The 27,201-nt window shown below is 36.9% G+C and overlaps 6 protein-coding genes across 11 annotated transcripts; 2 read left to right on the top strand and 4 right to left on the bottom strand.

The window, feature by feature from the left end:
* Nucleotides 1–10: 10 nt before the first annotated feature.
* Nucleotides 11–3,643, bottom strand: LOC116434984 (uncharacterized). Of its 5 annotated transcripts, none has more exons than XM_031994010.2 (3): nucleotides 3,506–3,643; nucleotides 1,860–2,087; nucleotides 11–1,704 (listed from the first exon to the last, which is right to left on the bottom strand). In XM_031994010.2, the coding sequence occupies exons 1-3, from the start codon at nucleotides 3,506–3,508 to the stop codon at nucleotides 787–789; spliced, it is 1,149 nt and encodes a 382-aa protein (XP_031849870.1). In that variant the 5' UTR covers nucleotides 3,509–3,643; the 3' UTR covers nucleotides 11–786. The 5 variants fall into 5 exon arrangements, with proteins under 5 accessions (XP_031849870.1, XP_076222601.1, XP_031849869.1 ...); XM_076366486.1 differs by lacking the exon at nucleotides 3,506–3,643 and adding an exon at nucleotides 2,617–2,635; XM_031994009.2 differs by lacking the exon at nucleotides 3,506–3,643 and adding an exon at nucleotides 2,406–2,542.
* Nucleotides 3,275–4,156, top strand: mRpL52 (mitochondrial ribosomal protein L52). Its single transcript, XM_031994015.2, has 4 exons — nucleotides 3,275–3,443; nucleotides 3,602–3,671; nucleotides 3,733–3,865; nucleotides 3,942–4,156. The coding sequence occupies exons 1-4, from the start codon at nucleotides 3,392–3,394 to the stop codon at nucleotides 4,083–4,085; spliced, it is 399 nt and encodes a 132-aa protein (XP_031849875.1). The 5' UTR covers nucleotides 3,275–3,391; the 3' UTR covers nucleotides 4,086–4,156.
* On the bottom strand, nucleotides 4,144–5,267 carry mRpL13 (mitochondrial ribosomal protein L13). Its single transcript, XM_031994014.2, has 4 exons — nucleotides 5,091–5,267; nucleotides 4,804–4,927; nucleotides 4,553–4,707; nucleotides 4,144–4,462 (listed from the first exon to the last, which is right to left on the bottom strand). Exons 1-4 carry the CDS (start codon nucleotides 5,112–5,114, stop codon nucleotides 4,226–4,228), a joined length of 540 nt encoding a protein of 179 aa, XP_031849874.1. The 5' UTR covers nucleotides 5,115–5,267; the 3' UTR covers nucleotides 4,144–4,225.
* Nucleotides 5,268–6,055: 788 nt separating this feature from the next.
* LOC116435033 (TWiK family of potassium channels protein 18) lies at nucleotides 6,056–7,606 on the bottom strand. Its single transcript, XM_031994115.2, has one exon. The coding sequence runs from the start codon at nucleotides 7,472–7,474 to the stop codon at nucleotides 6,458–6,460; it is 1,017 nt and encodes a 338-aa protein (XP_031849975.1). The 5' UTR covers nucleotides 7,475–7,606; the 3' UTR covers nucleotides 6,056–6,457.
* Nucleotides 7,607–8,836: 1,230 nt separating this feature from the next.
* On the top strand, nucleotides 8,837–14,334 carry LOC116434983 (carbonic anhydrase 4). Of its 2 annotated transcripts, XM_031994007.2 has the most exons (6): nucleotides 8,849–9,170; nucleotides 10,537–10,587; nucleotides 11,032–11,187; nucleotides 11,476–11,699; nucleotides 12,577–12,810; nucleotides 14,149–14,334. In XM_031994007.2, exons 1-6 carry the CDS (start codon nucleotides 9,134–9,136, stop codon nucleotides 14,332–14,334), a joined length of 888 nt encoding a protein of 295 aa, XP_031849867.1. In that variant the 5' UTR covers nucleotides 8,849–9,133. The 2 variants fall into 2 exon arrangements, with proteins under 2 accessions (XP_031849868.1, XP_031849867.1); XM_031994008.2 differs by lacking the exon at nucleotides 10,537–10,587 and having other exon boundaries at nucleotides 8,837–9,170.
* A 342-nt stretch (nucleotides 14,335–14,676) lies between these two features.
* Nucleotides 14,677–25,912, bottom strand: Kal1 (anosmin-1 Kallmann syndrome 1). The gene is made up of 8 exons (XM_031994006.2): nucleotides 25,592–25,912; nucleotides 23,928–24,052; nucleotides 18,739–18,931; nucleotides 18,351–18,659; nucleotides 16,907–17,103; nucleotides 16,233–16,377; nucleotides 15,910–16,124; nucleotides 14,677–14,913 (listed from the first exon to the last, which is right to left on the bottom strand). Exons 1-8 carry the CDS (start codon nucleotides 25,665–25,667, stop codon nucleotides 14,677–14,679), a joined length of 1,497 nt encoding a protein of 498 aa, XP_031849866.1. The 5' UTR covers nucleotides 25,668–25,912.
* Nucleotides 25,913–27,201: the final 1,289 nt, after the last annotated feature.

Genomic DNA, 27,201 nt, shown 5'->3' with positions numbered 1-27,201 from the left:
AAAAAAAAATATTTGTATTTATATTACATTTATAACTAAAATTTAAAATGCAATAAAAGGTACTTTGAATGCTAAGTACAGATCATAAAAAAGTAAATGTAAAGAACACCATACTATTAGTAGAATATATTACAATAAAAAAAAAATTGGACTTGAAAATGAAATTTTCACCGATCTAGAGGTGTAAAATCATGCTGCAGTGCTCTTTACATTAATTTTTATACACCTGGTACGTGGTTAACTTTATATGTTCACAATTTTCTAAAAAATGGTTATATACATTACAGATACATACAATTTAACAAGAAAATTTTATTTGACTTTAAAAATTCAGTAAGTTTATGATTTGTAAAACTGATTAGTTTAATTATAATTAATTAAGCATTTGTTAAGTTGTAAATAATTTGCAATAAAATAAAAAATAATAGTGAGACATTTTATTAAACTGAACATTACAAATGGTCAATAAAGTAAGACACTTAGAATAGACATGTATGTCTGGTTTAGTTACATAGTCTTAATAGCAGAACGATAGATTCATAATTAATATATTATTTCAAATTGCACATATTTTATACTATATTTTACATGTCGTATTATGAGTTAAATTATATCTAACTCCAAAAATACATATTTTTATATATTTATAATCACTTTAGTGACAATTGACCAATAAGAAATTCAAGCTCAGATAAAAATATTTCTTTCGGTCAATTCTAATTAAAAAATAAATTTTATAAACAGAAGTATTATTAAAATATTGAGTTATACATATTTAATAGATGTTTAAGTTGACGTTAACATTTCAGCACCATTCGTTAATTCTTCATCATTACTTTCATGTTTTATAGGAACAATGTTGCTTGCATTAGATATCACTTTTATATCAGTGGGATTTAAAGATATATTATTTGTAAAAGTATTTAAGGGTACAGTATTACTAAAATTTATTGCAATTGGCATTGTCTGATCTTTGTTAGCTTGACATTGATTAACACTACTATTATTAGTACCTATGGTATGTTTCTTCATATGAGTTGTTAAATTTCCACTGTGATAAAAATCTTTTCCACAAACTTTACATTGAAATGGTTTAATTCCAGAATGTATCCTTTCGTGTATCGACAAATTTCCACTATGTCTGAATTCTTTATTACATATACTACATTTGTAAGGTTTGACACCTGAATGAGTTCTTAAATGCGTTGATAAATTTCCACTATGACTAAACATTTTTCCACATATTTGGCAACCATATGGTCGTTCACCAGAATGCGTTCTCATGTGAATAGCTAAATTCCCACTGTGTGTAAAACACTTTTCGCATTGAGTACATTTATAAGGTCGTTCTCCGTTATGAGTCCTCATATGTATAAATAAATTACTTTTGTGTCCAAATTCCTTGAAACATATTTCACATTGACATTTAAATTTTTTTCCTACACTTAATTCAGGAGAAGCTTTAGATGATCTTATAGGAAGATTTGATTTAATCGAAGGTATCGGCTCTGATATAGTTAATACTTGGTTTGTAAGTTTTGACTGTTGCATTTCTTGGGAAATTGTTGACTGTTCAGGTTTTTGAATATTATTTATGTGATATCGTTGACTCGTTTGATTCTGATTTGCATTGCTTTCCTGATTGGTTTGAAATAACACACCATTTTGCGCATAATCTTTCATGTATGGTGTAGGATCATTTTCCTAAAATATTCATATATGTAATTAGTAAAATACTTAACAAATACTGAGACTTATGAATTTTATAAATAAGGTTTCAACATCTCATTAAATAGTTTACATTTTTAAATGAAACTACATATTTTACAAAATATATTTATTGAAAGTATAAAACCCACTTCCATTTGAAATAAACTTTGTTGGCCGTGCATTTCAGTCTTTGGTTGTATCTCATTTGACAGTTGTGCATGACTCCAAAATTGTGGTAATTGATTATATTTATACTCAACACCCGCACTATTAAATAGTGGATATTTGGAATTATCCAACGATGCGTTAATTCTATCATTAGAGTTAGCATCTTCTACACTTATACATTCATGTTTTATTTGTACAGGATTAAACATCTACAAATATACATTTAAAAACAACAGAAATTAATATTTTGACAGTATTTTATCTTACATAAAGGAATTATAATTATTTACTTTATTGAAGTGAAACTGTAAAAAAATGTGTTAAAGATATTAAATATCGAATAAAAAAGATTTTTAAAAAGCCACCCACATTTTTATTTGGATATTTTCAAATTATTAATAACTAAGCTATTGTTTTTAATTTTCTATAATCCAATCAATTATTAAAAAAATAACGCAAGTGACACACTATTACTTCACTATAGTTATTAATTATGTGCATATCTATATAAATAATTATTTACAAACATCTCTTAAAATATTGTTTGATACATTAGTCATTAGATAATAAGGGGTTGCTTTGGTTGTATCAGAACATTAAGTGCCTTTGCTGTGAAAGCCACAAGATTTTTTCTATGTAACCAACAATGCCATCTATGAATACATCTTTTTTACATTTTGCAATTTTAGATATTTATTTTCTAATATGATAAAAATTATATAAAAGAAATCTACATACTGTGGGTATTAATATAGGTATAATTGCTACGTTTTCTGAAATATTAATATAATTAATTTCTGGACAAAAATTAAAATTATGAAAATTATTACATTTTATTTTATTACTTTATAGCTTTATTAATTAAAAGTGTTTAAGTAATTAAACAAACTATCATGGAATTAACTGTTATTTTATAACAGATACACCAATAAAAAGAGTCTAAAAATATAAATAATATCTTTGAAATGAAAAATAGGACATTATTTCTGGACTATGGATATGCTTATACTGTAACGAAATTAATTATTATAATGTTAGTATATTTTAGTTTGTTATGAAACGAATGAACAAAAATTATATTTTAACTTATAAGTAGAATAAATTAAAAAATCTTATTTAGTTAGATATTTGACAGTGATAAGTATGAATAAAGGAAATATTAATTTTATTAAATGTTGTATCGTTATATTGAACAATTAAAATAATGCTGTTCCAATATTTTATAAAATAATCAATTACCTTATTGTACAATTTTTATTTACAAGTTTTTATCAATGTATTTTTTTAATCTCCATGCAAATTAATAATATGAATATTCCATCGCGTGCATAAAAACTGTCAAACTTTCTAATTGGTAGCAACTCTACCAATCAGAAATCAACAAGCTTCTGGTGATTCTATTCACACGTTGTTAAGTAGAGAACTATTCCTTGTTAGTATATTCTATGATATAATATAAAACGTAACGATTTTGGTTATGTTTACCGTTGGTTAAATATTTTGTCCAAATAAAATGATATCAATAACGAATACAATGGCATTGTTGCGTATTTGTTGTAATACAAGTTAGTCAATAAATCCTTACTGCATAAGTATTATTTTTTGTGATACTCTTAAGTTAACTTACCATTCTGAAACAAAAGTAGATTTTAATACGAATCTGAAAACAACTACGAAAAATTTATTTTTTAGATAACTGTAATCATATTTTACAACTTTACAGATTTGGCTGCCACTGTTAATGGTTTACATACATCTTCAGTAACCTGTTTGAATGTGGACTGGAGGAAGAAGTACGTAAATTTATAAAGACGTAAATTTATTGTAAGACTGATTATCATGAAATATTTGTAGGAAGGGTTTACCAATTAATGCAAACAGTACTGGTCCTTTGGTTAATTTTCCGGACTTTTCCTATAAAGATAATAGACCTACTCCATATGGAATTAGACAATTAAAACGCATTAAAAAACACCAGGAATATGTGGTAATTTTTCAATTCAATTTAATTCCATATTACACTAGGTGATATTAGTAATATTAATGAAATATGGTATTTATAGAGCAAGATTATGACGTTAACTGGTGAAATTGATTATGCAGTTGAAAGACATGCTAAATTGCTAAAACAACAAGAGGTAAAAAGACAAAAGATATTGGATAGCAAATTAAAACAAAAAGGAAAATTATTAATAACAGATAAATAGATATTTTTAATATATTTTATGTATATGTAATTATATATGATTAAATAAATGCACTACATAATAATTCACAATTTATTTTTCATTTGGGCATTAAAATACATGAATGCAATCAAGTAAAAAGATGTTTGAACTGTGTACATTTATGTGTTTAACTGATAATCCATTGGAAGCTTTATAAGTCGTGGGAAATTTTCTTTCTCTTCATTTGGTATATGATCTAATCTAACTGGAACAGGCCTTACTCCCTTGATTTGATTGCTGACATTTTGTAACATATCTTCAGGAACATTTGAATCTTCAAAAACATGTAATCTTTCCATAACATATCTTCTTTGTAAGTTTCCACGCATTGAACTATAAACTGCTTTCTTCATAATCTATACAGTAAAAGGAAATATTATAATTTTATTTAAAATATATTAATTGACATTAATTCTAATATATAAAATATTTTAAGAATCATTTACCATTGTTGGATCTTTAGAATGTAATTCCCATGCAAGTGTCCATGTGTCACCGCCATGATATCCTGTATGGTGAAAGTATACACGTTTCTGCCATTCATCTCCACGCAAAGCAATGTCTTTGCTATTTATTACTATTACATGATCACCGCATTCATCTACATAAAAATAATAAATAAAAGTAAAATACTTTATATTTTAAAATAATATTTCATAAAATTCATTTCTTAATGTACATATAAAATGACACTCACTTAAGGGATGATATATAGGTTTATATAATCCTTTAAGATACCTTGTAATTACTTTTGCACTTATAAATGGATCTTGCCATTTGGCATCATAAATATGCCAAATACGTGCAAAGGTTCCCCAATGCTAAAATTTAAGTTGTCAGTCACATTGATTATACTTAATTAACACAGTAAATTTAATAACTGAATAATTTATGTTGTAAAAGTATTATAAAGATAATAACAAGATTATTTAATAAAGGTGAAAGCAATAGTATGTACTATAAATATGATTTAAAAAATCGAACCTGACTTTTGCGGAGTAAAGACATGACCAGCTATATTAAACAATTAATAGAATATAACAGTATAAATAGTTTAAAACGTATTGACCATCCTTATGTTAAGGTTATATTATGAAGTTGTGTACATGAGTTCAAACCACAGTATTTTACATTTTTCTTCACGTTGGCAATACTGAAAATGAATTTCTACACAGTGAAATACCGACGCGTCGAGGCGTAAGATATCTTCGGTAAATGTAGAAACCAGCTTTACCGTGTCACTGAGAGAGTAACACTCCGTCTAAAGGAGGGAAAAAGACGTTCTGCTGTTGCAGTTGGCTGCCCAACGAAATACACGGTTAGAAGTGGACTATCTCCAAAAGCTTTTCTTTCATAAATCAAAGTATAATTTGATTCCTAATACTAACCTAAAATCTTAGATTATCGGTAATGTCGAGTGCGACACAGAAATGATACCTCTTGAGGACCCCCAAGTACTAGACAAAAACTCTCGTACCATGTAACGTTTGTAGGTAAGTCTGTGGCTAATGAGAAAAGATTTACTTCGGTTACACTAGATGGCTGGTCTTACTATTTCCATGACTGAGGAAACAATGTATACCGTATGTCGTGTATAGTAAAATTAACAACATAGAATACACTGGCAATACTGCTAAAAAAAATTTCATTTTTCAACAGGATACATTTATCCACAGCTAATACAGTTGAAACTGTTAACAATTGTATTTTATAAATAGTATAAATGTTTTACAATACTGTCGAGATGTTTTCAACTAACATAAGTACAATAAAGAATGTATGAAGAGAATTATTACAAAATACACATAAACATGGAAGACAATGTAATTCAATAAATTAACTAAAAGCAATGGTAGATCAGGATGGGAGAATAAATAAGAGAGCTTATAAAATCTTTACATAGATAAATTATTGAAATTACTGAAAAAGAATAATGTTAGTTATACAATAGTATACAGCTTTTCTGATACTTTTCATGTGAGACTTTCATACAAAGTATCATTCTGTACTATCATTTTAATGCATACAAAAGAATTGATTTTCGGAAATAAATAAGTTCGATGATTTATGAAACCATGAATCACAAAATTTTACGAAACGATATAACTCGATTCTGTAATTCCCTGACTTAATGTACCTGATAATTTAATCTTAACATTTTTATTATCTAGCCACGCGGTTACAAATATGCCACAATACACGTAAATGTTGATATTCCGATTAATGCAACGCTTATTCAATTAAATTAGTATCGGTATAAATAGAAATATCTATAATAGCGTTCACTAAAATTGTCGGTTTAAAATTCGAGTTGCAGTCTAAAATTCGCCGGAAGGGTCGACGGAGCGCATTCAATCGATCATTTCCGATTTACAGCAAGTTTCTATTTGGTAATGCACGGCGTCGACGATTTGAATGAATTGCTCCTTCAGTTCGCGCGCCTTCACGTAGACGTCTTCCTTCATCAGGTCGTAGCACATCGCGATGAGTCCCATGCCGAGCAGTAAATAAACAAAATTAATTATCAGCTTGGTCTGGCTGTCAGTGGTCAGGTCACCGTGCGTCCAACCGGGCACGAGATCCCCCATTCCAATTTTACACAACGATGTCACGCAGAAATAAGCACTGTCTAAGTAGTCCCATCCTTCCCACTCCGCGAACATGATCGAACCACCTAGCACATACCCGAATATCACCCAGAGACAGGCCGTCGAAGGCACGGTAATCCTCTGGCCAGGCTTCTTCTTGCCGGTGCACTCGTGCAGCCACGTGTACAGCCACCGGAACGTCTGCGCCAGTACTTTGCCCATATTCAGGAAGTACAGCACGTACAGGGGAATCCCCAAAACCGCGTATATGACGGTGACACCTTTCCCCCAAGCTGTCTGGGGCACCAAAGACCCGTAACCGATCATCGTGAAGACGGAAAGGCAGAACATCATCGCCGCCGGGAAAGACCATAGATCGACCGACGACAGACCACTGCAATTCTCCTTCTTGTAGCTGCTGGTGAAGTTCTCTTGGTAGCTGCGGAGGATCTCATTCGACAACAGATAAAACGCCGTTTTGTTGAACACGTTCACCGTCTGATTGCTAGCCGTGCTATACCACAACCTGTCCGCGTATCCTTTCCTAATCGAGTCCCGGACGCAGACCGTGGACGGAAGCTGTGCTTGAGACTCGATCATCCGGAAACCGAACGCTCCGATTATTGCGTAACCGACGACGAGTCCACCGACGCCCACCTGGGTGCACATGAAAGCGACCAGTTTGCGGCAATAGTCTTTGATTCGTTCCCTCGGGTCCGGATCGGTCGACGTGGATGAAGAATCGCGGCTACGCAGCGACGATCTTATTGGGACACGCATGATAAACCGTGCACAGAGACGGGAAACAGGCTATGGGTACTTGAACCACATGGAACTTCACGTTCGGTGATACTAAACTTTCGAGCCGCTTTTCTATTTCTGTCGGACGATGCTTCGTCTTACATTCTATCCTTTTCTCCGTCCCCTTGTCTTTCTCTCTTTGTTCCACCGTTCCACTCGTCTCGTGTCCGAGGTCAACATTATAAATAGATTACGATTACAATTATAATTATTCAGCAGCGAGATTGTTTTCCCGAAAACAGAGTCGTCTCTGGCTCTTCAATTCGCGTTTCTTCGCGTTAACTTAACGGCTAAAATTTGAATTGACGGCATCGAGAGTACTCCTATTTCATTGTTGGGTCGTGTCCAGTGTCATTAAAATGTATTGTTTTTAATGATTCCAAATTGCGCTGAATATCACGTTTCTGGATTACGTAGATCGTTAACGAAATCTAAGATATGGACAATTTCATTTGAAGGAGTTAACGATTCTTTAGAATTCGGAAGAAATATTTTAGTTCGTTGTTCGTAATGATTCGTAGAGTGATTCGAGAGATTCGAATTTTTGTTGAAGTTTCGTCGGTTCGTTCGGAACGAACTTTACAGAAATATGTCTTGCGCCGCTTAGCCTTTCGATCGTGGGCACTCGTGCGGTATTCGATTGATCGCAGAAGCAAGTTTAACAAGTAACGCGAATAATCCTGCCCGTGCTTCGTCATCTAAAAATACCTGAATATTCCCATTAAGATGAGTTTACTCGCTAGAATTTTGCAGTCTGTATTTTGGCAACTGACGTATTCCAGTGGATTTATGGTTGGTCCAATTTAAGGATGACAGTGGCGTACGTGAACTTTTGATGGTATGGTACGGTATGGTATGATGGTACTGCGAGTTAAACTCGCACGGAATGATTAAAACGTTTCTGATGCTGTTAAAATCCAAACGAAAATTAAACAATCTTAAAAATTTAACAGAAACGCTGTTAATATGTATAAAAGGCATTGAAAAGCAACACATTGTAGATATTGTCAGTAGTCAAATTAACTTCCTAATACGTGTAAACAGATAAAAACAGAAAAAAATGATTAAACATGTATTAACCAAATAATATCGCGTATATAACAAATGTTGTAACCAATTAATAGGTAATAAATATCCACGTAAATTCAAAATTTTCTACGCTAATTTATAAAAGCTGGCATTACATGAACGTTCATGAAACGTCATTTTAGAAACATCATTTTCATCGTACCATTTAACTGGTTCTGCGAAGTTTTAATGAAACGGTACAACGGGAGTACTGTTAAGTAATTGTATAAATATGCGACACACTCGGAGAAACACGTTTAGCGAATACGATGGCCGAAAATCATTTTCATTCACTCTTCATTGCGACCGTGCGAGCGTTTATTATGAAAAAGCTACTCGGTTAACGGGTCAAAGAAATAGTGAATTGTTCATTGGTAGCTCTTAATAGAAATAGTAACCACTATGCATCGAGCACGATGCACAAACTAAATCCCGTGCAATAGGGTCTCGCGTAATCTCGGGGTTAGCCAGTTAGATTCGCGTCGCGTACACCAGTTATATGCTTATCGTCATCACGTACGCATCATCGGATGATCGCAAGCTTTGACAGTTCCGTACGGTGGTTTCACGATGAAGAGCTCGTACATCATTTTTAATATCATTGTAGGTAAGAAACAAGTTGTTTCGTTTCCTCCTTTCACGAATTTCTTCTACGACATTTCATCGAACGATCTTCGAAAAGAAGATGGACACGTTCATCATTCACGCACGTTCCACCTTTAATTCGTAAATTCACACCTGAACAGCTCAGTTAATTGAATAAATGACGGAGTATGTTGTTCACGATCGTTATTATATTTTAATTGATAAATATTCTATTCGTGTTCGTCGATGATTTCCGAGTTTCCATTGATCTCTGCTTTAACGTCACCCTAAGGAGACGTTCTATTCTGTAATTCAATTAAACATAATTATTGTTTGCTTCTAATCTTGTTTTTATGGTGTATTACGTGAAGTGCACGTTGGTTATACAGTGAAATATGAAAGGGAGCATAAGGGAACTGGTATTTCTGTCAAAACGGTTGAGTAAATGGAACCTTTTAAACTGTTGTGAAGTGGAACGACAATTTTTCAAATTTCTATCGGTTATTTCGTCCGATTGCCTTGCCCGGAGTTTCACGAGACATTTTGCCCACCGTTTTGCTTTTAGTTCACGTGCTTTGTTCTGTTTCAATGCACATATCTGAAAGCCATAAGGAGATTTCAAAGTAATCATAGACAGTTCGACGTAATCCCTGTTCAGCAACCGGAAGCGTGTATTATGTTCATTAAAATCAGCAGGTCGTTCGAATTGTTCACCGGTCGTATATAAAGCGGTAATTTAGAAAGTGCCGGTGTTACTTTGAACGCTGATTGTCTGCTAATTTAAAACGTTCAGCGACAACACGGAACATTTCTCGGAAATTTTTTCTTCGTTTTATAATCCGACGCCTGTGCAGTTTCGGCTTTGAAAAGAAACGCGACGATAGCAAAGTTTCGTGTGCGAAAACTGTTAGTATTAATGCCAAGTATTGCACATATTCGTGTAAACTTGGTCTCATTTTCGAAGAAATTATTCCGCCCCAATAATTTACTAAACGATTTTCCAAAGAAAGTTCGAGAAACGAGTGAACACGATTTTCTGTTATGAACCGTGTTATATAATCTTTGCAATTGTCAATATTAAATATGATGTCAATCAATTTGAAACCTTAGTATAATTAAAGTTCATCGACCGTATATTACTTTGAAATTATATTTTTCCAATGTACGTTCATACGCATTTAATTACAGTTTCATACTAAATGATGAGTTTAGTGAAAAGCTGTGCCTGACGCTTGGAATTCAATTTTTTATTTAATTCCGAATATGTATACGCCAGCTGAAATTTTATTTTGAATTTCTCTCGATTCTTTGGGATCTAATATTGAACCACGAACCCGACTGTTGACGTTTCATTTTGACTCTATTCCATGAACGGAAATATGTTTCAGGTTTATACGTGGCCACGGGATCAAGTGATTGGGGATATTGGGGTGATCATGGTAATCTATTTGTTCATATTACTTCAGTCTAATCGAGTCAAAATTCGAGAATTAAATTACGCTCGCGCTGGGAACAACTCTGTCCCGATCAACGCTAATAAATGAAGTGATGCGACAAACATTCTTTTCTTATCTGTGACGACACTTATCCTACACTTCAAGTATTTGCCTCCTTCAGTTGTCTACAATTCTCGTTTTTTTAAGCTCTCGCTGAAAATTTTAACCCGGTTTCTTTCTAATTTCACTATTTCTGCCGCTCACCGTAAAACGTTATCGATAACTTGATCAGTTTCCGTTAAGCAGATTTGTAAACATTCATTTCTAAAATACAATAATCATCGAAGGTATCGGCACTTTGTAGAATTTCTTAAATTAAAATTCATCGATGAGAGACAGACAAGACCGAAGGTAAATAAACAACGCTTATACTTATTTTCCACCTAGGCCCAGCGCAATGGCAAGGATTATGCGCTACTGGAAAGAAACAGTCGCCGATAAACATTGTTCCCGAAAAAACCGAGAAAGCTGATCTTGGCGCTTTGAAATTCGTGAGATACGACTACGCGTTCTCTGGGAACATCACTAACAACGGGCACTCCGGTAAGTACTTAGTCGGAACGAGATATCCTATCGATTAATCGCCATTCGTTGATTATTAATAATTCTTTATCGATAATTCATTCTAATGTCTATACAATTCATTGGGGAACGATGAAAAAGAAGGAGCATTATGAAACGACGACGTTAAGCAAACGTTCTTCTAACGAATTCCGAGCAATCGGTCACTTTTGTCGGTGAATGTATTTGCATCGGGGTTCGCAGTTGCTTTTAACGATGAACTGAATTCATTATGGAATACGACTTCCTGGGAATTTAATTGATTTCTAGTACAAATACAGCTTATCGGTCTGCCGATCCAGCTGGAAGGTGGAAGTTTGCCCTATACGTATATTTTGGAGCAAATACACTTTCATTGGCCAGCTGAACACACCGTGGACGGGGACCGCGATGCGTTGGAAGTGCATTTCGTCCACTACAACGAGCAGTACGAGAACGTCACCGTAGCCTCGCAACATGAGGACGGTATTGCGGTTGTCGCAACGTTGTTCGAGGTACACTCGTCAGCACAAATTTCTAGGTTGTTAAGGTGGTCATAGAATAAAATAACATACAAATAGAAGATCGTTACACGTAATCAATGAATTATTAATATTATGAAAATATCCAAAGAATTCATTCGAACTTCCTTCGTTCACCGAATTTTAAAACTTCAATTTAATTCGTACCGTTACGGACAGACTCCGATGGAGGCTTAGGATATTTTAATTTTAATACGTTGACTGCCACGGTGGTCACCGATGACCGGAGCTTCCGAATTACTTGAAAACAATTATAATTTGTCAGACAACTGACGTCGAATGACAATGTTCAAGAGAGTACATAAATAGATAATAATATAACCTAACGATCGCAATGCTAAAAAAGAAGTGATTCCTTTTTATCTTTGCTACAAAAGAAGAAACGATATATAGAACTCTGAAGTTTTTCGTGGCAGTCGACGTGTTAGGGATATTTTTTATTGCAGCAATGAGTTAGGAAATAATATTTGCATCAAGTTTTAATAGAAATGCTCGTTCGATAGAGTTAACCCCTTGACTTACAATATCGTGTCAGATTCGTGATGAAAATTTCAAACTGAATTCGAGAAATCTAAGTGTTATTTATATTTTTTTTTAAATATAAGTTAAATATTACTTTTCTATTATTAATTATTAACCTTCGAAGGAAAGGTAGACGTAGAATAAGCATAAAAATTGTGTCATTTCCTAATAAATTATTAACGATAAAGTAGTTACATCGATCATAGCGAAGAAATGAATCATAGGGCAAGGGGTTAATAATTGGATAATTTCGATAGAATATTGTTAATTGCGTGAATGTTGTTTGAAGGAAATATAACTGTTAATTGCGAGAAATGCTGTGTTATAGTTGGATTATGAAGACAACGAGGGCATAACGCCCATCGTGGAAGCAACGGAGTTAGTGTCGAAGTGGGTTGGAAAGAGCACAGCAAAAATGAGATCTAAGGTGATCCCTGATCTTCTTCTCCCGAAGGACCATACCACCTATTACCGTTATTCTGGCTCGCTAACTACTCCAGGATGCCAGGAATCCGTCACGTGGTTGATACTCACTGAAAAACTCACGATATCTGAGCAACAGGTCAGTGCAATCATTTGAGAACAGAATTTCTATCTTACAAGAGTTTCATTGAAAACATTTCGCTGGAAGTAAATACACGCTTCGTGTAAACAGATATTGTGTTTGATCTTTCTACAAAGATGGCACTCCATGAAAATATCAGATGAAAGTTAAGAATGAAATTATTGGCAAATTATTTTAGATCAGAGAAATTTTTAACCATTATTCGTACTAATTATTATTAATCATCCCTTAGATTCTTCCCCACCACTGTTCTCTGTATTGAATTATTATTTTGTACACAAAGAAAAACTTGTCGAGGAAATTAAGGTGTAATTGAATACGGTGTAATCAGGTAAACGTGTAAACAATTGTTGTAATATGAATATTAGAATTTAATGCGAAAGTCTAATAAAAGAGGAAGAAAATTATGGCAATTTGCAACTGTTTTTTGTCGATGGCTAGGGCTTAATCTAATCGTACTTAAATTTTTCTTGTACCTTCTACATTATATTCTTATCTTATGTCGACTGTTGCCTTCATAGAAGTTGTTCACCACAGATTTATTGACTCACTATTTTTTTATTTCAATTATCAGTTGAGGATTTTTTTTTAGATAGTACGTACAGACATTGCTTTGATTTGCTTCGGTTAATTTATTGAAACTCGAGTATTTCAGTAAAGTCACTGTCAATTTAAAGAGAAACGTATTTATAGCTAAAATTCGTATCTACAGATCTTTGACGCATTAATCATATAAATTTCAATCGTACTATCTACAATCACAACGCAAGACAGAATTTTTATTCTTATCTTTTACTAACTTTAAACCCTTATCTCCGTAATCTTATACAAGATAAGCTATTTTAATTTTCTCGATCAAAAAACGTTAAGCTTTCGGATATCCAAATATATATACATATATATATTGTCATTAATTTGATCTCGATTAGCCTTGCAAAATTCAATTTCGTATTATTAAACAGGAAACTGTAATTTTCATTAGATTTTCCGTAATAATTGATGACTGCGCGTCGTACCCGTCTCTCGTCGAATATTTTTCAATTGACTTTCATCAGATTTTCCAAGGTCATTCTAAGGTTAAATTAACTTTACGGTTTAATTACCTTAGATAAATTAACCCGATCGATTTTTCTTATCTTCGCGGAACTTTAGTTGGAACGATAATGGATTTCCCATGTTGTCACAGATATTTATCTGAAGAGATTAAAATGGCACACCCTATGTATATAAAAATTTATTTCGTGATCCAAGAGTTCGTCGAATTTTTATTAAGTTCGAAACACAAGAAAAATGTATTTAAACGAGATTAACTGATCCATTTCCTTTCGTTTGCAGTTGAAAGTGTTCAAAAACATTGGAACAGACAACGGCACCCTGAGCTTCAATTACAGGCCGGTCCAAGCCCTGGGAGGCAGAAAAGTTCATCATCGTCTGGATGGTTACTCTTTAGCCACGGTGCCGAGGTCCAACTTATTTTTCACATTGTTCAGTTTTCTGTTCATTAAATTATTGTTGTCGTAATAAATCGTGTTCATATATTAAATTCCTACGCGTGTTATTGTCGTGTGTAAATTATGTTTAATGGTAAAATCTGCGTAAAATCACGGCCTCCGTAACTGTATATGATTAACATATATTTAACCCTTGTGTACTGTTCCCGTGGATTCGGTCCAAATTGTTTTGAACCGTTAAGTCGTTACAAAAACCATAGCAATACATTTTATATACGTGACACGTACACATTACTGTACACTTATATCATTAATGGAACCTAATTAAGCTTCAACGTTGGCCTAACTTAAATCAGGCAACATGAAACAATCGGCTGTTCAACCAGTACACAAGGGCGAATGAAATGATACGTTATATCACAAATAGTCCGGGGTATTGTCGTTTCTTTCGCGACGATTTGTTTTTGCATTGTATGGTTTTACCGCGGGAATGTTTCCCGGCTTTCTGATCGTGCTCGTTCTGACATCCGCTGGCGAAGAATTCGATGCTGGCCCCGTGCTCGTTATTGCTGCTGTCGTCGTCGTAAACTTTTCGTACGTTAACACTGTACATGCATTCCTTTCGAAGATGTAAATCGAGGTGCGCTGTCTGTAAACAATGCAACAATTAAATTTCGATTTTTAATCAAGCGTTGAACGTTGAAACCACACAATCTTCATCATTTTTACATTATTTTTGAGAAACGGAGAGAATTTGTGTATTTCTTTAAATATCGGTTATTTAAAATATTGATTGTCTGTAACATTGGTTTTCAATAAAGGTTTTCAGATAATTAAAAATGTTTCAATGCCTAGCTAAAACGTATCGTGCGAAACTTTACAATTGATTGACTTGATCAATGTTACAGTGGGCGATATAGAAACCCTTAGAATGCCGCTTGACGCGGAAGTTCAAAGGTAAAACGCCATCCAATGAACCCCGCCCATTACAATCTCGTGTTATTAAACGCCTGACAAAGAATTCTACACGAATTTCATAAATATTACTTCTCCATCTGTATTTAATACACGTTACCTCCACCCGAATTTAATGTATATCACTTCCATTTCATTTTAACGAATACTTCACATTTCGTTGATTGAAATGAGGTGCCATTCTTCTATTATCAGTATTCAACGTTCAAAGCATAAATTACATCGAGCATCTTCAACGTAGAATTATTTTGTCACGACCGAATCGATGAATAAAAATTGGAAAAATTAATAAAAATCACTGATTAACTCCTTGCCATGCAATATCGTGTCAGACTCGCGACAAAGATTTCGAACAGAAATCAGCAAATGTAAATGACATTCTACTCTTTCGAATTTGAATTAAACGTTATCTTTCTATTACAAATACTTCGTCCTCGCCAAATGTGGAACACGAGAAGGAATGGAATTCCTTCTATTTCCAGTAAATTATTAACAACGAAATGGTCTAGTAGATTTTTAACGATAAAATAGTCTAGTAAATTATTAACAATAAAATACTCTAGTAACTGTTTAAGAATAGAATAGTTCCAATTCAGTCGTGAATGAAATCGCAGGACAAGAGGTTAATGTCAGGTCGATTACGTGCAAAGGGACAAATATGTAACGATACCTGAACGACTTTCCAGGAAGTTTGCTTTTGTTGGAGGTGTTTGTCGTGAAACGGTGGACAGTACTCCTCTCGCCAGGTGACATTGTACGCCTTCGCCTGGTGGTCCACAGGCCAAACCAACCGTGCCCTGAGCTCGCCGCACTGGCAAATCACGCGTCGCAGCTGAAGGCTAGTCTGATTCGGCTCGCACCTGCGAGAACGTCTCTCTCGGTCGGCTTCAATGAAAGGGCACTTCTTCGTTTGTTATCCTGATTATTAAGCTCGGTGGAGATGTTTACCAGAGGATCTTGGGAACGACGCGTTTGAGTTTCTTACTATCTTACCGTATGCCATATAGTCCGTGCTGTTGAACACCTTCGAAGACTTCCGCGACATCAAACGCCTGCCCCCGTACAACGCGACCGCTTGCACCTGAAGAAAGTACTGATAGTCCATTTCCAGGTCCTTCAGTTCGTAGCAGGTTTTATCCTGGAAGTTAGAACGACGAAGGCGAGTATTACTATATCTCGACAAACGGTTCAATTGTGATTTCATGAACGTTGGTCATTTCAGTTCGAAGTTTGAGCATCCTATCAACGGCAGGATTCATAATTATTTAATTATATTCCACCAGACGGAGATATATATTTAATGAAACAACTGGAAATGGTAAATTCAAATTCCAGCGATCGCATTCAAATTGGAATTCAATTATTGTCGAACTCTGCGAAGTTGATGAAATATTTTTTTAGCGAATCAGTATCACGTAGAGTAATTCTTATTGAGATGGTCCGGTCTCATTTAAATTATCCTAATAAAATGTTCATGTTTTCCATTGTTTTACACTGAATCTTGCGCTAAGATGCAAGAATTTATTAACTACTCTTCTTATACGCACTTGACTTCATAAATATATCTTTCTTCGTTAAATGACAGTGATACGACGCGATAGCTTTATAAAAATATTGAGCCGCCTCTCTCTAAGTTACTCTACTTACGCGATATTCGCGAAACTTACTTTTAATATGGTCCGATGGTAAACAAGGAGGGAATTATTGGACGGGCCATGAACGAGACGGCTCCAAAATACTTTATAGAACGTAATCGGCACATCCGAGGCCGGTTTCCCCCATCTGAGCATGACACGCAATTTTCCACCGATTAGACGCGCGCCGGATAACGTCAGGTTCTGCGGCTCCTTGGGGCTCCGGGGCTCTGAAAACAATGAATTACATTTTCCTCGAAGTATACGAAAAACCGACTATGTCCGAGCAAACGGGACGCGGAATGATTTCCTTTCTACGCGATTCCTTGTTTATCCGTGTTTCGCTTTTATTAGAATACACGAATACCTTCGTCCACTTCGGAGACCCAATAATGATGGTTCATTGTCATGCTGGGACACCCTAGTGTGCGTCGCCAAGCAACGATTAAAGGGGAACGCGGGGGCCAGTGATTGCACGGTAAATGATCGATAATTGCTGTGGAAATACTTTAATAGCACTTGCACGCGCGTGCACTCGACGTAATGAAACGCGGCCATTGACGGTGGAGACACACAGGTGAGCTGATAAAGGGACGTACGTCGAGAATAGAAGGGCAATGCGTGAAGGCGATAGCGATCAAATGTAATGTAAACATCAATTCGAAAGAAGAGGAGATTAATTCTCGTCTTGTTCTTGCGACGGTTCATTCGCATTGATAAGCGAATGAAGTTCGTCTTTAAAACTATAAATCCTGATCTTTCGATAACAAGCACGAAAGTTCGAAGTATGTACAAGCTAGATTGAATAAACCATTACAATTTGCAACGGATACCGATATCTTTAAGAAATTAAGCGAGACAAACAATTTTTCCAGGTAAGATCGCTAAGGGAACAAAATCTTTATTCGAACGATACTCGTCTAAATGATATTCGCTTGTACTTTGTCCACAGTTCAAAAGCTACGCGTCTCACAGAAGTGAACAAAAGTTATAACCGACCGATAAAATAAACTAGTTCGCTTTCGTGTAGAATAAATCTCTCGCCAAAGACACGTTTATTGGATGACCAATCCGCATTATCTGCAACGTTGCCCTAACGATTCGCTGTTTCCGAGTATCTTCAGCAAAACCAGGTCCTATCCTTGAGTCACGATGATCAGGGTTTATCTCTAAGCCTTGGTCATCCTTTCCCTTCCATATTTTAGCATATAGCAGCCGAATTGCAAGGAACAGCAGTCATCGTTCGAATTCCGAATCTAGTGAGGATACTCTGTCGAACTCGCTGCTTCGTAAGCTTACGTCGTTCTCGCCGGTAATAATATATTATATTTACCGTCGTGACTTCATCGAAATATATTTCTACATTAGTGTATTTCAGCTCGCCGATCTTTTCACTCGGTATAAAACACGTTACTTAGCCCGACCAATACAATTTCACGAAATGCAGATCGCGGAGCTCACGCTGTAACGGACTCACCTTTCGTTTTGAAAGGCCTGGACGGCTGAGAGTATCCCCGGGAACCGTTTCCATTAATGGCCGCCACACGAAACTGATACCAGTGCCCAGTTTTCAGTCGGGCGCGAAGTGTTGCGTGCGATTTCGTCGAAACATGTCGGACCGCCCAAGAGCTCAATCTGGACTCCAGGTATCTCGGGCCCAGTAAATGTCGTTCCTCCACCAGATATCTCACGTCGTCGCCGGCCGCTTTAGGGTCCCGCCAGGTCAGCACGACCAGATTGCTCTTCTGTTGCCTGATCTGCAGATTCTCGGGGACTTCCGGTAAGTCTGGAAACGCGATGGAACCGTGAACTGGAAGCATCGGCGGATCACGGCCGAACAAAGGCAACAATGATCAAACGCGTACCGGTTCCATTGTCCAAACCCAACGGATGCACGCAGGTGACACCGCAGTCGTGTTTACAGCACTTAGCCAAATCCGGGCACCGGGAATCGTCGACGCAGGCGACTAAACAGGCAGCCTCGAACGGCGACAGCGACGATTGGTCGGGGCAATAGCCAGGTTTCGTGTAATTCGAGTCCAAACAGTTCTCCATGCACTGGAACAAGAGGGGCGTTAAGGTAACGACGAGGCCGCGGAAGTGTCCGGCAAAAACACGTTAACCGGGCGATTTGTCAAGTGCGGACACTCGGCGGCGTGTCACTCTGGCCGAATAAAATTGATGGAAACTCGTGTAGCTTAACGTTCCGCGGTGGTAAACGTCGATGTAACGATGCCTCACGCTAATACTGATATTTGTCATCCGACGAGACGCGAGAATCGTTGGGCGAAGGAAAGGACAAGAGGGATCAGGTTCTGTTGCTTACCGTTGAAGATTGATGAGGATACAGACGCGATAAAACGAACTTAATAATTACCACGGTTTAATGAACAACTTTGAATATCGCAACTGAGAAACTAAGGGATTCGTTTTACTGTATGTGGTTGCGTATATTTTATTTTAATCACACCGTCAATCGATTTCTCTATGCTCCTCGGTGGAGCTTCTTATGCGCAAGGTAAACAGACGAATGCGAATTGACGTGTAGCTCGGTGAAAATTGTATTTTCAATCTTGCGTATCGAAATATTCAATACTTGTAGGTTAATGAATTTTCTGAAGTGAATGTGGAGATCGTTTTTCTGGCCGAGAAATGTTTACTAGCGAAATTATCCATGTGAATTTAATCGGGAAAGAAGCTGTTAGTCGGGGGTTGAAGTATACGAAGAGACTTTCCATTGTTTTATCGGGTGAAATTATTTTCGACGATATTACATCCGGAGAATGCGAACGCCTGATGTCAGAATTATTTTGCACGCATCTAGGAATATGCGGCTTGGAAGGGGAACGTTCTCAGTCTCGCGTTGCATCTAGGTCGGAATAAATCAAATGAACACAGTCTAAACAAGCGTGCTCAATTATTTAGCAACCGGATGGCAATTCCCCCGAGGAGAAGTGCAATTCGTTTATTTCCCAATATTAATGGAACGGAATATTAACAAATATGTTTCAAATATTGCTATTAGTATTCCAAGGAAAATAAACAACTGTTCGAAGCGAGCGGCATTCCTAACCGCATGCCTGGGAAAACGGAAAACCTTTGCAACTCTTTTGGAAAAAAACTTCTGTTATCAACCGAACATTTGCATGCTCATTTATACACACTTTATCGCATCGCAAGCAAGTGATGCAATAATTATTACATGTAATTGTGACTATGTTATGATTATAAGGTCACGAGTTCCTTGATACGTCCATTTACTTTTCACTTTCATACGAAAGAGTCGTTAGCCTTAAAAAAAAAACTACCAGAAACACTGTGCGATCACTTTAGTTGTTGATATACGAGCTACGAGACTATAAACCTGTTACGATTACACCCTCTGCATAGTCTCATCGCTTGACGTTAACAACGCGTCCACAAAGAGCAGTTGTTTTCATTCTGCGAAGTTCACGAAACGTGACTGCGCTAAGAGGACGTTAATCGATACGATTTTTGTCATAAATATCTACATTACAACCTTCAATGTTAATTAACAGTTTGAGTCCCAAGCAGCGCGACCGCGCTGTTTAGATTTTACGTTGAAAAGACCCAGCACATTTATACACTACGGACAACTGACGGTGCGCTCACAGTTTGTCGAAATAGTGCGCACAATATTTCTGACGCATGTACATCGTATCGCTGGTTAATTATGTAAATAATAGAAATAATACACTTTGTATTCTGTTGTTACCTGTTCAATAATTTTTACTGAAAAAAATCTATAAAAATAATATAAGTTCGACGACGTGAAAACAAGAGTGAATCCGTTATTTGACACCAGCAAACATACTGGCTCCTGTCGCAATTAATTCAGGCAAGCAGTATTGCGCTGTTCGGTACTTTTCGGCAGTGTTTTTTTCAATAATCCCTGGGACTCGAACGGTTAAGTAGGCAACATCGTCTTAAGAAGAGACGGTCGGCCAATAAACGACTTCCTTTCTCCGCAACGTTCAAATTTTTCGTTTACGAGCGCGCTTCGAGGAATATCCTCGACGTCGAAAAAAAGGTCACTCGTAAAGGGTTAAAAACACGAATTTCTCCGACACTTTCACTTCAATACCCGGAGAAAGCGCATAGAGCATCCCGCGCGGGCAATCGTAAACGAAACTCCGTCGTGGCACCAGCGAAAAAAGAATCGAGCCGAGCACGCCGGGACGGGGCGCGTGGCCATTTTGCCGCGGCAGCTGAAATACGCAGCAGTTATCAGGATCTCCGTGGCTGATTGGAAATCACACGGGTTATAATTGTTAAGGATATCAAGATGTCAAACAAGTTTGATTAAGTTAATTGGCGAGGGGAGTGGCGATCGTAATCGCAGCGGTTCAGTTTCTTCATCCTCCGTTCCCCACCCCGTGATTTTAATCCGAAGCGCGGGAACCTTATTTAATGGTAAATGTTTGGGAGTCCCAACGACGGCAATTATTTTTTGCCACGTGATGAATTGTCATAAAGAAGGGAAGTCGCGCAGTAAATGCCAACGTAATTTCAAGCCGCGGCCGCGCCGCTCAACTCTTAAGATCCGAGTCAGCAATTTTACGACATAACTTAACAACCCTGGGTGCACGATAGGTCCGTATGCATATGCGCCGAGGCGAGGCTCGCGGGCCGACCTATCAGTTACGAAAATTATGAAATTAATTGGGCCGTTGCGTCTGTCGGGGGGAATAACTCGATTCCGCCTCCTTATGAAAATTAAACGCCGTACAAGGTACGGCCTCGATTCACTCGGTTCGTTATAACGAATTCGATTTTTCAATAGTTCAAATATTAAACGAATGTCGCGTGATTCGCTCGGTGATCGCTCGGCTAAAAATACAAGTACTATTCGGATTGCGTTGGAAACGGCACCGATGGGGAAAAAAGAGGTGCCGTTTTACTGTTCCAACGGCCGCGCGAGGAATTTGAACGTTGAATTATTCGGGCGAATTAACGTCGCGCCGTTAACTTCCAGCGAACGTCTTTCGATGGAAATTCAGATTTCGACCTGGAGTTTTCTGATAGCCTATTACATTCGGACGTTAAACAGAGATAAAGTGAGAGAAGTTTAGACGTCAAGTTGAGATGGAATTTATTGTAATTGATTTTTGGAAATGGTACTTTCGTGTCTCGATCTTACGGAAAATGAATAAATCGGATGTATCATCCGTTACTTGCAATGTATTTCCATCACAAATTTCAAAACGACACGAGTCCAATCTGTCCATCTTCCCAGTGACATCTGAATCAATTGAAAAATCTCAGAAAAATCTCTACAAAAACCTGTAACTGAGCATATAAAAACAATACTCGCGAGAATAATGAAAGAACATTAACCCTGTTCCACTTTTTAACCCACTCTCAATTTTCCTTAGCACCAGTTTCTTCGTTTACCATTCTGCAATTCAGTCTCATTTTATCAAGGATACCTTCGACTTTGAAAACAATCTAAGAAAAATATTAATATTATCACTACTTTCTCAATAATATATTGAGTACACGGAAAGAGTCGCTTCTGGCAAAATGTCGATATCGGAAAATCATCGGCGTTAGAAAATTCGTGGGATCGATCGATCGCCTCTATGATCGTCTCCGTGTTCCGTAGAGACTCGCTCGCGATCGCGTCGTAAAGGGCAGACGGCGGATTAACATTTTCGAAGTTCCATGTGTACATACTGTCGTGGCGGACCTCGTAAATCGTCGAGCGTGAGGACGATTCAAGTGGATGCGAATTCAGGGACACTCGTATAATTAATCAGTAGCGGACGAAAGTGCACAAAACCTCGCCACTCCAGTGAAGCGCACCGGTGCGCTCACTCGGGGCTCTGTTACTCGGAGCGACAACGCGGGCAGCATTACGGGGATTCTGGTGTCCATCGGAGAACCAGTTTATACCGCGACGCTAACGAGTGCCAAATTGCCAATCAACATTTAAAATTGATCGGTACACGATCAAAAATTCTGCATACACTGTTGCCCTCAAGGACACGGGGGCCACATCGAGTTTCGTAAGCGAGTTACAGGCCACTGCCGGTTACAGGATGTACAGATACTTTGTTGCAAGGAGGAAGGGTACCGTTCCGTTCACGTGTACAGCGGCAAAAAGTTGGCACGCAGCACACTCGCGGCCGGGTAGCGATTTAACGCTAAACGTATCGGCACTTTATTATACGACTGGCACGGAATGATAGTGGTACGGTTACTATTTCCGAGTTCTCGGGAGAAAGAAGCTTTCGTGAGATATTCTTGGTTTATTAAATAATAATATTATGGTTATCGACACGTCGACTGCCGCGAGAATTTTTAACGTTTTATATGATGGAACTTGTTCTTTTATAACAGAGGCAAATTGTATTGGGTTTATCTGTCAATGATTTGGTATGTTCTTGGGTTAATTAAATAGTAATATTGAGATTATTGACACGTCGACTGCCACGAGAAGTTTTAACGTTTTATATGGTGGAACCTGTTCTTTTGTAATAGAGGCAAATTGTATTGGGATTAGTTGTTAATGATTTGGTATCGTTATAATTAAGTTGCGCTATCATTCGGTTACTTATGTTAGTAAATATTTTCATTGGACGTCAGTTTTCTTGTAGTTGTTTTCAAATGATTTGGAAGCTCCGGCCATTGATGACGATTAACAATGATGATTAATATTATTAATACTGATTTAAGAATTGATAGGAAGTTAAAGGCGCTGTAGAAATTGAAGAATTTGAAATCTGCTGGGATAAATGTTTATTCTGCTAAGAACAATAAACCAAAGTGAACGACAAATGTTAGTAAACGTAGTGTTAAGAGTGTTAGATAATTATATTCACGTTACAAGTCCCAAATAGATAATTCTGAGTTGATGTTAACAATTTCGATGATTAGAATTCAAATTTGAATTCGAGATTGAAGTATAACGGTCAAATTCAAACGTGAATCGAGTCGAAACGGGAACTTAGTTGCGGGAAGGGAATATATTTGGATAGTTGTTGAGTGGCTCGGTTGAATGTACTTTATTAATGATGTAATTTCTAGTTACCTCGTCAGTGTAATTCCTTCCGCAACGAGCATCGCATCTGGCTACTCTGATCGCATCGTATTCTTCGATGTATCTTGTCCAGGATGCCAGGCATCCTGGCAGAAGTAACCACCAAGGCCACCATTCTACGTAAGAATTTCACGAGATTAACAGTTATTTAACAACCGAACGAATTTACAAATTTTCACAATCGTAGATCTAGTTGCTCCATTAATTTCACGCAAAAAAGAAACTGAAGAAACTTCTTTCCCTTTCTACAAAGATTAGTTAAGAGAATCATGCATTAAACATTTGACAAATTGTTATTGTGTTAATATAGATGTTGTAAATCGGTTTTATGGAATAATCGAGTGATATTAAGTGACATGATCGATTATCGGAATTTTTATGTAACGTTCATCAAGTGAAAGAGATTATTCTTTAGCCGATGAAAATGTCACAGGAGGGCGAATAGATCTGGTTCTGGATCACGCACTCGACAGGCGTGTTCGAACACTACGCGTGATTAATGCACTAAACTTCACTGGCACGGTTCTTGTATTGCGTGAAATTTTCTGCGCGTGAGTCGAAACATTGGTTCGTTCGTTTATCGCGTGACCGAACGATTCGAAGTTTGTGATCATAATGTTCGTGATCGCAGGACTTGAACTTTGAAAATAATCAAATGTTTCTCGCAATCGTGTTTTAATCCATTTTACTGTTACTGTTCACTGTTTCCCTTTCAAAGTTTCCTCGTGTTGGATAAACGACGAAAAATCGCAGATTAAATCGAACTTACGTGGCTAAAGTGGAACTGAAGTTTCAATGAATACATTTGAACGTATATTTAGATCGTGGAAAGTGATCCTTTATACAACTAACCCTTACATACTGTCCGATTCAATTTAATCCGAAAATTTCCTAATACATTTGCTTAATGAAATTGTAACATTGATACAACGTGGAATCGAGCAATGCAAAAGCAAGAAAAGCTACTCAAGAATCAAGCTTCCCACTTTCTCAAAACATTCATCGTCTAAAAATGATCTTCACTAAAAACTGTATTACCAATATTTCACTATGACAATTCATATACTCTACTATTTAAATAAAAAACATACTCGAGCAACACACTTAAAATTTGTTTAAATTATCGATAACCCTCGACCGATACCTAAGAGTAAACCCTACAGGACCATCAACTAAAAAATATAATCTCCCAACAACATAAACAAACTTATTCCAATATTTTCCCTTATTCGGAAATTAACCATTTCACAACTTTTGGAACACCGAAAACATTCATCATAAGAAGGATTCTATTAATTCCACATCGAACTCTTAAGTACCAAATAGAAAAAGAATGATTCAAATAATAAATGAACTGTTTTAATGAAATTAAACGATTTGTTCTAAAGTATACATGCCAAATACGATACCTCGATGTCAACGATTAACCCCTTCACAACATTCAGAACACCCAGAACCTTCATCAGAAGGATTCTACTAATTCCAACATGAAACACTTAAATACTAACTAGAAGAAAAATTATTCAGAGAATAAATGAACTGTTTCAATGAAATTGAACGATTTATTCTAAAGTTTAAATACGATACCCTGATGTCAATGAGGCAATTCCTCGCCAGAGGGTTAATTCGAATAACAAAGCTGTTGCTGTACGTACTTTTCAAGATGTTGGTTCTCGAAGGACACACGCGCGATTTGACAGCGTACAGCCTACGGCCACCAGGCAGGAACATGTCGTCGGGGGTGGCAAAAGACTTCCGTGTGCTCGAAACGAAGACGGAAACGAGAATCGGCGAGCGCCGTGAGCGGCGTGTCCTCCCAGACGTGATTCCTCCGCGGTCGTCCACGAAGCGTCGGATGTTTCTCGCGCGATCGAATTGCACGCGAACCGGCTAAATCAGAGACGGAACGATCGCGGCGAACCGTTCGAACTGGGATCGAGCTTACTTTTCTGCACGGGCCGCTCCTCTCCTGGTTCGCTGGCACTTCTCCTACTACCTCCGACCCACGCCATTCGTTTCCACCACCCTGCTGGCTGCTATCCATCTCAATGATCGAATCATTAAGTTCGGAAAGGGTCCTGTCTGCGCGCACAGTGGCCGACTTTAATAATCTACCTGCGGGCATATCCAAAAAACACGCTTTTCTCTTGGAAATTCGATACCGCGACGCGACGCGACTCTGACAACTCGTGCCACCGCGGAACAGCGTGTTAGACACGAGTTCGAGGTAATGGGAGCGTGTTGCCGGGTTCGCGTTGCGAGGATTTCGGCGATCTTTTGACTTCTTTTATAATTGCGCTCGTCGAAATTACTCTAGCGTTGATGGCTTATTGGGAGAAGAGGATTCGATGCGGAGGTTAACGATTGATAAAAGTAATATTTACGAAACATAGGTTTAGGGAACGATGATGTTTAGATTTGTGAAAAATCGTGAGATTTTTATTACGAGTATGGTGTAATATTATGGATTAAAGGGTTAACCATTCAACGTTGGATGTTTTTATTCTGATTGTTGTTGATTAATGTTTCTTTAGATAGTTTCTCGAATCTACCTCGACGAGACGCGTTGATCTTATTTAGTTTGGTATTATTTGGAAACGCAGGTTAAGTATAACTAGGTGGGAAGTTAGAAATTTTAGTTCCTTAAGTATTGCTATTCTTCGGGTACTTTCACCGTTTCCAAGGTTTTTCAAGGAATTCAAATGAAGGGGATATTATAGGACATTAATTTATATTTGGAATGTTACGCAATTATGTTTAATGTTATATAATATATAATTATATAATATTAAACTTTATAGCCTATCCTTCCAGCGGGCGAACGGTCATGATTGGATTAATGCGGACCCGCATCCACCTTTTTAGGATCGTAATCCTTTTTTTACAGTAATCGATATTTCGAAATCTGAAGATCGTTTCTCTTCAACAAAGACTCGCTGTCCGAACTATTATTCGAATAAGTTTGTTGTCCCGTTCGTTGTTTCTCCAATGTTTACAACTCAGTGAACATTAACATAAGACAATATTTAGTTTTTCTATTCAAGGAATTCGGAATTATCGCGCTTTAAAAACAAGATGGAAATCTCGATTAAAAATAATTCGGTTATTCAATGATTGGCACGGTAATAATGAATAGAGCATCGGACGTAATAGAGGAAATACGAGACATAGTATGTACAAGAATATAACTCATGATTAGTGTGTACTTAAAAACTCGATCGAAATATTTAAGGAAAGTAACCTTAATTATAGGAAAACTGGAGTG

This window comes from Nomia melanderi, chromosome 4, assembly GCF_051020985.1.
Source record: "Nomia melanderi isolate GNS246 chromosome 4, iyNomMela1, whole genome shotgun sequence".
NCBI classification, from domain to species: domain Eukaryota; kingdom Metazoa; phylum Arthropoda; class Insecta; order Hymenoptera; family Halictidae; genus Nomia; species Nomia melanderi.
Note: the sequence above shows the minus strand (reverse complement) of the source record. Positions and strands in the feature narration are given on the sequence as shown.

Excerpts from the sequence above, each read along its gene's own strand:
- mRpL13 (XM_031994014.2), bottom strand. The coding sequence starts at position 5,114 with ATGTCTTTACTCCGCAAAAGTCAG. Across the intron at positions 4,928-5,090 it reads CTTTACTCCGCAAAAGTCAG|CATTGGGGAACCTTTGCACG; the intron begins GTTCGATTTTTT and ends CTTAAATTTTAG. Across the intron at positions 4,463-4,552 it reads ATTCTAAAGATCCAACAATG|ATTATGAAGAAAGCAGTTTA; the intron begins GTAAATGATTCT and ends TTTACTGTATAG.
- Kal1 (XM_031994006.2), bottom strand. The coding sequence starts at position 25,667 with ATGTTCCTGCCTGGTGGCCGTAGGCTGTACGCTGTCAAATCGCGCGTG. Across the intron at positions 18,932-23,927 it reads GAAGGAATTACACTGACGAG|TGCATGGAGAACTGTTTGGA; the intron begins GTAACTAGAAAT and ends CTCTTGTTCCAG. Across the intron at positions 17,104-18,350 it reads CAGGCCTTTCAAAACGAAAG|AGCCCCGGAGCCCCAAGGAG; the intron begins GTGAGTCCGTTA and ends CATTGTTTTCAG.
- LOC116435033 (XM_031994115.2), bottom strand. The coding sequence starts at position 7,474 with ATGCGTGTCCCAATAAGATCGTCGCTGCGTAGCCGCGATTCTTCATCC.
- LOC116434983 (XM_031994007.2), top strand. The coding sequence starts at position 9,134 with ATGAAGAGCTCGTACATCATTTTTAATATCATTGTAG. Across the intron at positions 9,171-10,536 it reads CATTTTTAATATCATTGTAG|GTTTATACGTGGCCACGGGA; the intron begins GTAAGAAACAAG and ends AATATGTTTCAG. Across the intron at positions 11,188-11,475 it reads CACTAACAACGGGCACTCCG|TACAAATACAGCTTATCGGT; the intron begins GTAAGTACTTAG and ends ATTGATTTCTAG.
- mRpL52 (XM_031994015.2), top strand. The coding sequence starts at position 3,392 with ATGATATCAATAACGAATACAATGGCATTGTTGCGTATTTGTTGTAAT. Across the intron at positions 3,672-3,732 it reads AATGTGGACTGGAGGAAGAA|GAAGGGTTTACCAATTAATG; the intron begins GTACGTAAATTT and ends AAATATTTGTAG. Across the intron at positions 3,866-3,941 it reads AAAAACACCAGGAATATGTG|AGCAAGATTATGACGTTAAC; the intron begins GTAATTTTTCAA and ends TGGTATTTATAG.
- LOC116434984 (XM_031994009.2), bottom strand. The coding sequence starts at position 2,438 with ATGACTAATGTATCAAACAATATTTTAAGAGAT. Across the intron at positions 2,088-2,405 it reads CAAACAATATTTTAAGAGAT|ATGTTTAATCCTGTACAAAT; the intron begins GTTTGTAAATAA and ends GTATATTTGTAG. Across the intron at positions 1,705-1,859 it reads AAAGTTTATTTCAAATGGAA|GAAAATGATCCTACACCATA; the intron begins GTGGGTTTTATA and ends TGAATATTTTAG.